Source organism: Panicum virgatum, chromosome 3K (genome assembly GCF_016808335.1).
Source record: "Panicum virgatum strain AP13 chromosome 3K, P.virgatum_v5, whole genome shotgun sequence".
NCBI classification, from domain to species: Eukaryota; Viridiplantae; Streptophyta; class Magnoliopsida; order Poales; family Poaceae; genus Panicum; species Panicum virgatum.
Window position 1 is genome coordinate 18796856 of NC_053138.1, and position 9932 is coordinate 18806787.

Below are 9932 nucleotides of genomic sequence, written 5' to 3' on the forward strand. Positions count from 1 at the left end.
GGACCGCAACAATCCACCGGAACTGGTAAATCTAGGGGTGCTAAAGGATCCTAGATTTTGGTCTAAAAATCTAAGAACCGGACCCTAATCTGATACAATTTTGAGCTAAAAAATTTAAAAGTCATGTTGGACTGTGAAGAGACCACTAGAATCATGACCCACTGCCACCCTTAAGTAAATCCGACACAAACTAATGAAATCACATCACACCGCAATCAGATTCCATCCAAAATTTGCCAAACCAAGCCAAACGAGTATATATTATTCCATCCTTTATAGTTCTATTTAAATTATTTATTTATTTATTTATACTTCCCTTAACCCTAACGCCCGTGCACTACTCCCGCCGCCGCCCGACACCCCATCCCCGCCTCCCGCCGCCGTCCTCACCATCTCGCGGCGACCTCATTCTCCGGCCAACAGTTGCGGTCTTCTCCCGTCTCCCCCTCCCTAACCATCACCGTGCCTCGCGTGCCGTATCTCCGGCGAGGCCGCTCCTGCACCTCGCCCTCATTCCACGTCTCGGGCGGCGGTCCTCCCTCCAGCCTTCTCATCTCGTCGACCCCCCACCCCAGCCCCCGCCGCCGCGCACTCACCCTGGTTACCTCTTCAGCGTTCCTATGAGGTTGGGTTATGGTAACTGTAACCCTTTAGTTCTAATGCTTCCGTCGCCGGAGATGTAGAATAACGCCCGGTGCCATCGCTGATCAAAGGTAGTTCGTCGACTGAATGCTATACATTCATATTATGTGAACCCAACTTGAAAATTTTGGTTAATTTTTTCCCTTCCCGTGAACAAAGCAGGATATCAGCAATTCTATGTTTGGAGGAATATTGGTAACTTCATAATTGGGAAAAAAATTTGGCAAAAGAGTGGGAGCAACTTTTGGTTCCTCTCAGTGAGAGAGGGAGGAGTGTTTTTTTGGATTGACAATTCTATGATTGGAGGAATATTAGTAACTTCATAATTTGGAGATATGTTCACAAGAGAGTAAGGGAAACTTCGGATTCCTCTCTCATAGAGAGAACAAGGAGTGTCTTCCAGAGGCTTGGATTGGCACTGATGATGAACCGGAGGTTTCTGTATGTATTGCGGGACAGCATCAGCTATCTATTGAGAGACAGCATCAGTCAGCTGCATAGCACCTTTGCACTGCACCGCATCAACATGTCTGGCATCTTTTATCCAACGAGGCCACCACCAAACAGACCAAGAGGCACCGCAGACGCAGAGTGCACGGCAGCCAGCAGATCACCAAACACCACAGCTACAGTCGAGGATGCTCGGCTGCCCCGTCCTCTGATCACCTTCCAGTCCCCCTTGTCGTACTTCGAGCTTGGAAGGATGGAGTTCATGCTCTTCAGCAGCACCCGCAGCGGCAAGGACCAGATCATCGGCACCGACCAGATGGGCAACACCGCAACACGCTCCTGAACAGCACGGACTCGCATATCATCCGGGTGATGCCCACCCTGAACCAGAAAAAGAGGATGCCTATCTCCCTCATAGTTGGGGACAGTCTCTACGCCATGGACACATTCCCTCGGCCATCTGACGCCAAATGCTTTGAGGCCTTCACTCACGGCCCTGCTTCTAGCAATCTGTTCAGCACACTGGACTGGCACTGGCACTCTCTACCGCCGCTGCCGTATGTATTTGAGCCAGGCTACGAGCTGCCTAACAGCTACATCAGATCCTACACGGTGGTCCGACATTCAGACATCCTTGTTTCTGCCAAGGACATCGGAACCTATTCCTTTGATATAGTGAGTCGAGCGTGGAGCAAGATCGGTGACTGGGTGTTGCCATTCTCCGGCCGTGCCGAGTACATCCCAGAGTATGATCTCTGGTTCGGCCTCTCATCATATGATGACAACAACCTGTTGTGCACGTCAGACCTGTCCGCTGCCTCAGAGCTCAAGCCGCCAATGCTGCGCCACATCTGGGAGGACAATCTCAAACCCCCTCAGGATTGGGTCAGAGGATTGGCCTACGCGGTGCACCTAGGGTCTGGCAAGTTTTGCATTGCCAGGTTCTTTGAAACGCCGGAGGAAGATCCGTGTGAAGGTGGCTCGGGCTTCATCCACTGGGGATGTGAGAGATTTGTTGTGCTCATCGGTGTGGAGGTGGAGCGCTGTGGCGAGGATGGTGGAGGGATCAGGATGATCACACACAGGTCCAAACGTTACAGGTTGCCGAATAGTAAGTTGCCCGCTTTGGTACTCTGAGTATCTGATTTCCTTCCTCTAGGCCAGGTAGAGCTGAAATAATCATCTCAGGAATCAGGACCGATCCATCTTTGTGTCTATTTTTTTTAGGGATAAGTCTATTTTACAACCTCGAACTAGTCAAGAAGTCCGTTTTTCAACCTCCAACTACGAAACCGGGTAACATAGGCCCTCGAACTGGCAAAACCGTCCGAATCACCCCCTCGATCATTAAACATAATGAAATTTGAATTATAAAATTTTAAAAATGGGTAGAATTCAAAATTCCTTGAATTTTTGGGTTAGCTAAACCTTTGATAAAAATGAAATAAAAATATGATAATTCATAATTTTTTATTTAGTTTAATAAGGTATTTTTTATTGGCCCCCAAAACTGCCCCCAAAACGGACTGTAGCAAAACCGCCCCCAAAACAGTTTGCTACAGTGATCGAGGGGGTGATTCGGACGGTTTTGTCAGTTCGAGGTCCTATGTTACCCGGTTTCGTAGTTGGAGGTTGAAAAACGGACTTTTTGACTAGTTCGAGGTTATAAAATAGACTTATCCCTTTTTTTATCTCGTGTTAAATGTTTGCCTGATCGGTATCCGACGAGTCTCCAAGTAATTAGCGATGGTCAACCTCTGTTATTCCCTGAATTCTGCTGTGTATTTGGGAACTCTGACGATAGTCAGTAAAAGCCTATGTATGTTTGTTCGTATTTCTCATTTTGTTAGAGATCTTTTTCGAGTATAAAACTTTGTGCAGTGATCCTCAATTGTGCCATTGTACCATTTTTTAGATTCAGAATTTTAGATGATGTTGAGACTGCACATGGTTTACCAGCCAGGAGCCCCGAAAGCTTTCAGGTTTTGCCATTGGAGGTGTCCCTGTTAAAATTGTGGGTCGAACACAAAGCTTGTAAAAGAATTAAACCATCAGGTACTTCAGTCGCTATGGTTCAGTAATACTAGGAGCCTAGAGGTAGCATAATGAATGCATTGCTGCTCTGGGACGCTGGTTCAGATTGGGAAGATAGAAGCTTAGACAGCAGATATCAGGAGTCGCTCGGGGCAGTCAAACCATCACACAAGACCCAATAACTATTTTTTTGTTCTGAAACAATTTTTTCATGAACAAAATTATGTATTGCTGGAACAATTAAAAAATTGCTCTGGAACAAAAAAAATTGTTCTGGAACAAATTTGACCGGATTACACATGTGGGCCGATTTGTTGGGCTAGTTTAGTCCGAAAACATAAAACCTGGGATGGATGGTGCTAGTGTAACAGATTTGCCACAAATAATAGGAGTCGCTCGGGTGATTGGTAGTCAAACCATCACACAAGGTCTAATATTTTTTATTTCGGAATAATTTCTTTTGTCCCGAACAAATTTTTTGTATCGCAGGAACAATTAAAAAATTATTCCGAAACAAAAAAAAGATATTGTTTCAGAACAAATTTGACTGGAATACACATATGGGCCGATTTGTTGGGGCTAGTTTAGTCCCAAAACATAAAATCTAAGGTGAAAGGGGCTAGCGTGACAAGTTTGCTGAGGTCACACGGGTGACCCGCCCACAAATGTTAGGAGTAGCCCAGGCTACTGAAAGTTAAACCATCGCACAAGATCCATTTTTTTTTGTTCCGGAACAATTTTTTAGTAGGCCTTCTCCGGTCCGCTACACCAAACTGTAGCCCAACAAGCATGAGATAGATTTGAGCATACGTCCATGCCCATCATGTCTCAAACATGATACCTCATCGACTCCTAGACAATGGAAAAAGTCCTATTTACCTCTCCGAGTTTACATTTCCACCTTGAACATAAAAATCGGGTATTTTGCCTCCCTGAACTCATGAATCTTTAAAAAATTATAGTAAATCATAAAAATATTATAAAATGGAAAATTAAATTTTGTTGGACTCCACAAGAGTAGATCTATACATTGAACATATTGTATGATACAATTTAGAAAAATTATATTTTTAATTTTAAATATATAATTTCTGTAATTAATTCATATCTTCATATTTTTTTGTCCAATTATGGTGAAATTTTTATGGTGAGTTAATAATTATATTCTTAAGTTACACACTATAGTTTGCAAAAGCATGAAGCATGCAAGATAATTCATATGCTTCTAGTGGATAGCTCGGTTTGTTCTGCAGAAGCTCTTCTTTGCTGTGAGACATCTAGTGCTAGGTCCTAATGTTCCTGCCTGGGATCAAAGTGGATCACAGCTCTGATCCACCTAGTGTTGGTCTGGACCTAGCCATGATTATCTTTTCCTGTTGATTTTTTTTGTTCAGTTCAAATGAATCCCCGCCCAATAGTAAGCGTTATAACCGACACTACCTATTGTCCTTGCTGTGAATTGGGCAGTCAATGATGCATCATTGCAAAATGCCTTTGCCTAACGTGCCACTGAGCCATCACCATTTATGATCTGTACAGCTGACGTGCAACAAAATGTAGCTAGTCTTCAGCTGCAAAGAGGGCAACTAAATCCCTGAAAGTTAAGACTATCAGATTCAGGCTAGTATGCACAATAGACGGTGGGTAAAACATTGTGAACTGTACCAGCAAAAGTATTGCTTTTGATTTTACTGTCTAATAATGACTGTTATAGACTGGAATAACTGTGAGGTATCGTCATATTTGTAAATTATTTGTTGCTATTGATCCTTGCTTTCCATATTGACTTATGTCCGCTTAGTGCTAGATTTCAGTTTCAGTGTTAAAAACTTACAATCAGTTAGTGCTATTTAAGTTTTGGGTTCCTCTCTATTCTTGGTGCAGCTCAAGAACACATCTGACGAGAAGAGGTTTCAAGGTCTAAGTTATACCTGATCCATGTCACCTATATAGTGGGCTAAATGGAGCTTGTTTCGGCTGAGGAGTTCAACGTTACAACGTTTGAAATTTTGGATCAGTGACTTCTCTAGCATATACACATCTGACGAGAAGAGGTTTCAAGGTCTAAGTTATACCTGATCCATGTCACCTATATAGTGGGCTAAATGGAGCTTGTTTCGGCTGAGGAGTTCAACGTTACAACGTTTGAAATTTTGGATCAGTGACTTCTCTAGCATATTGTCACCTCGTCGAGACCTAGTTCTGTGTTGCCAGAACGTGCTCTTTCTAGCTTTATATCTTATTTTTTTAGATTAAGGATAAAAAACCGGTCTCCGCAATCAACGTTTTGATTGCGTACAACCAACAAGAGTCTACCCTGGAGCATATAAGCTGCACACTACATAAAATGGCACGATACAAGGGATTTAGATCACCCCAAAGAGACAATAATAAGATCTAAACATATTCTAGTTATCAATTCTCCTGAAGATATTCCACCCAGCTTTATTCAGACTGTCCATAGTTGTGATCTCCAACCTCTGGCAGCCTCTTCAGTCGGAGTTTCTCTTCCTCTTTAGAAAGGAGCGCCCAACACTGTATCCAGTGCATCCCTCTGAAGATCACCTGCATACAAGAATTAGCTTTTGATCTTTGAAATACCACGTCATTTCGATGCAACCACAATGCCCAACACAAGGCTGCAGTACCAATTAACACCTGGTTTCTCAACTTAAAGGGGAAACTCTTAAGCCAAGAACCAAAGAGATTTGCAATTCTGCAAGGTGGTTGAAAGCCAAAAGACATACTGACTATATTCCACATTAAGCGTGCCAGATGGCAATCAAAAAATAAGTGATGAATGGTTTCATTATTACTACAAAAACAGCATTGCACACTTCTTTTCCATTTTATCTTAAGAAGGTTATCTTTAGTTAGAATGACTCCTTGTTTTAGATACCAAAGAAAGACTTTTATCTTGAGAGGAAGCTTCACTTTCCAAGCAAAGCACTCGGCTGGCAACCCAGCCCCTTTCATTAGGTCCTTGTACATAGAGCTTACTGTAAATGTTTTGCTCAAGCACCAGGAGAAAGCATCCTTGTGGTTATCAAGCTGTACACATGCTACGTCTCCTACCAGTTTATGCCACAAATCCAAGTTACTCCCAGTTAAAGCTCTTCTAAAAGAAATCCCTATAGGAGTTGTACTTAGTACTTTGGCTACAGTGACATGTTTTTTCCTTACTATGTTGTACAGGGATGGGAATTGTTTCATTAAAGGCTTATTTCCAATCCACAAGTCCTCCCAAACCCTAATCTGGTTGCCCTCATGCACAGCAGACCGCCCCCTTTCCAAAAAATCCTTTTTAACTTCCATCAGCCCACTCCAAAATTGCGAGTCACCCGTCCTCTTTTCCACCTGGGACAAAGTTTTATTTTTGAGGTATTTCTTCCTAAGCAGATCTTGCCACAGGCCTTCCTCATTTAAGAGTTTAAACAGCCACTTGCTCAATAAGCATACAGAGAAAGAATGCACCAACACTCTTTGTCTTATAGAGAATGCACCATTTGGCCAATCTATATTCTTTCTTATATTCGTCACATTGCCAAAAAAATCTAGACTTGTAATAATATAATTTCCTTAGAACACCTTTAGGTATTCTAAAAAAAGACATCATAAACATTGGTAAGCTAGAAAGCATCGAATTGATTAGCACTAATCTTCCTCCTGCCGACAACATCTTGCCCTTCCAGCTGCTAAGTTTTTTTCTGAAATCTTTCTTCAATAATCCCCCAATCTTTATTTGAAAGCTTACGGTGGCTCATAGGAATGCCTAAGTACCTGAAAGGTATCACACCTTCCTTGCACCCAAACAAAGCTACATATGCATCGACCTTTTATTTTGCCTCCCCGAAATAAAACAACTCACTTTTATGGAAGTTGTTTTTTAGCCCAGATAATTTTTTGAAAGCATATAGTACTGTCTTTGGGTTCTTAGCCTTATCTAAATCATCTTCCATAAAGAGGATTGTGTCATCCGCATATTGGACGATTGAGAGCCCTCCTTCCACAAGGTGAGGTACTAAGCCTCTGAAGTGATCAAGCTTTGTAGACCTTTCAATTAGGACAGCCAACATATCTGCCACCAAATTGAAGAGTACAGGAGAAAGAGGGTCTCCTTGTCGCAAACCTTTTTTAGTTTGGAAAAGTGCCCCATGTCATCATTCACCTTAACGCTCACACTCTCTCCAGTGACAAATTTATCTACCCATGCACACCACCTCTCCGAGAAACCTTTCATCGCAACAGTTGCTGCAAGAAAGGCCAGTTAACCTTATGATAAGCCTTCTCAAAATTAATTTTAAGGATAATGCAGCTCTACTTTTTCCTTTGGAGTTCATGGATCATCTCGTGCAGGACGACCACTCCTTCTAAGATGTAGCAACCCGGCAAGAAAGCCGTCTGAGATTGCTGAATTAATTTACTCGCTACCAGGGATAATCTATTAGCCATCACTTTAGTAAAGATCTTGAAGCTCACATTTAGCATGCAAATAGGTCGATACTGCTGAATTTTCTTTACCTCCTTTTGTTCTGGGATCAAAGTTATTATCACAAAATTAAGGCTAAAAAGAGGGAGATCCCCAGAGTGAAAATATCGGAATATGGGCATTAGGTCATCCTTTATGAGACTCCAGAACACCAGGAAACCCATCTGGCCCTGGAGTTTTGTTTTGTTTCATTTGAAAGATGGCATCGCTAACTTCTCTTTCCATGAAATCTGCAATCAAGATCTCATTCTCCTGCTCAGTTACCTGAGGGGTATCTTCCGTAATTGACTCCACCAAAGAAAAATTATTTTCTTGATGTTGTCCGAAGAGACCCTTATAGTATTTTGTTATATAATTCTCAAGGTTTTCATCTCCTTCAATTATTCCTTCATCTTGCTCCAGTCGAAAAATTCTAGTTTTTCGTCGCTTGCCATTAGCCACAAGCTGAAATTACTTTATATTATCATCTCCTTGCAATATCTCCGTCGTTTTAGCTCTTTGGAACCATTTAAGCTCTTCCTGTCTAAGGAAGTGGGCCAATCGTTCCTTTATGCTTTGCTTTAGGTCGATTTCATGCTGGCTTAGCAGCTGGACCTCGGCCTTTTTATCAAGCTCATCAGCCTTCCGTAGTAATTCTTGTTTTTCCTTTCTTTAAGCTCCTTTTATGTTCTTAGCCCATCCCCTTAAATATTGCCTCAATCTTCTAATTTTATTTTGCCATCGCTATAAGGGTGTACCCCCTTTATTCTCCTTTTTCCACACTTCCGAGACTAACTCAAAAAAATCATCACGAAGCAGCCAACCAAGCTCAAATTTAAATTGAGGTTGGGTTTGACTTTTACTCTTGTTTTCCTCTCCCGAATTCAGCAACAGTGGAGTGTGATTTGAAAACTCCCTACTCAAAGCGTCCACCGTTGCAAGAGTGTATCTTTGCTCCCATTCAGTGCTGATAAGCTTCCTATCCAACTTTTCATAAGTTGGTGTCGGCAAAGAATTAGCCCAACTAAATTTTCTTCCTGACATTTCAATCTCTCTCAAATCAAGACCATCAATAATGGCATTGAACAAGAAAGACCACTTATCGTCATATCTCTTATTATTTTTCTCACTCTCATTTTGGATGATATTAAAATCACCACCAACGCACAGAGGAAGATTTTCTTTGCTGCACGTATGTACTAATTCAGTTAGGAAGATCTCTTTATATTCTGGTTGGGCTGCCCCATAAACGGCCACAAGCACCCATTTAAAATCATCCTTCTTATTTCTAAGTTTAAACTCTCCCTCCTCTATGCTACCAATATCAAAAACATCAAGATTTACCCCCAACAGAATTCCACCAGATCTCCCATGAGGTGCAGTCCAATGCCATAAAAATTTTCTCCCAGCACTAAAATTATCTAGTGTCGACTGTGAGAAATCATTTTTGCATGTTTCCAAAAGAGCAATAAAATCTAAATTTTGCTCCTTGGATGTATCCGCTAAGAATTTAGATTTAGCCAAGTCACTAAGACCTCTGCTATTCCAAAAAAATCCCCTTCATTTCATACTACTCTTAGAATAATTAGACATCACAATCTTACAAGTCTTTTTCAAACACGACTTAGCGCGGGACTTGTAATTTCTGGAGTTAGTTTTTTCCGCACTACTTAGGTGGAAACTATCCTCCTCATACACTTCCTTCATCAGATCACCACATAAACACTTTAGCGCATCGATCTCTAAAGTCTCCAAATCTTCCTCTTCACTATCGCTCACCAAGTTCGACCCCTGCCCTCACCAGTCAAAGGTTTTCATTCTGTCAACTAATGCTTGAATCATTTGTTGACTAGTGCTTTGATAGTGCTTGCTCCAGAATGTGCTAGTGTGTATTATATATTTTGTGATTGCTCTAGAATATGCTTGCCCCATCTTGCGTTCACTCCAGAATGTGCCAAGGAATGTGACAGTTTGCATTATATGGTGCTTGCTGCAAGAAGCCAACCGGAATGGATCCTTGTGTGCCGAACAATAATTTTATGGGGGTGGATTTAAACCAGTTAGAGACCAGAACAGGATCTAGTGACAAGCCAGGATTCACTCGATCCGGATCAAAACTTGGTCCGGAACTAATCTGGTGTTGCCGAACAAGGCATAAGGCAGCAGAGAGGGAGGCGTGCGGAGGGCCAATCGGGCTTCCGGGCCAAGAACGCACGCGAGAGCAATCGTGGCAGAAGGATCAAGAACGGGCCGGCAAGCTAGAATTGTTCTGGTTCTGATGAATCGCATTAACAGTCGTAATGTGTCTGTAAAGTTGATCGTGGTTCTTGAAATACAG

General features: G+C 42.1%; 1 protein-coding gene across 1 annotated transcript; it reads left to right on the forward strand.

Annotated features, from left to right (window-relative positions):
* The first annotated feature begins 1143 nt into the window (after window positions 1-1143).
* On the forward strand, window positions 1144-2991 carry LOC120698098. The gene is made up of 2 exons (XM_039981584.1): window positions 1144-2310; window positions 2776-2991. Exon 1 carries the CDS (start codon window positions 1465-1467, stop codon window positions 2227-2229), a length of 765 nt encoding a protein of 254 aa, XP_039837518.1. The 5' UTR covers window positions 1144-1464; the 3' UTR covers window positions 2230-2310; window positions 2776-2991.
* The last annotated feature ends 6941 nt before the right edge of the window (window positions 2992-9932 follow it).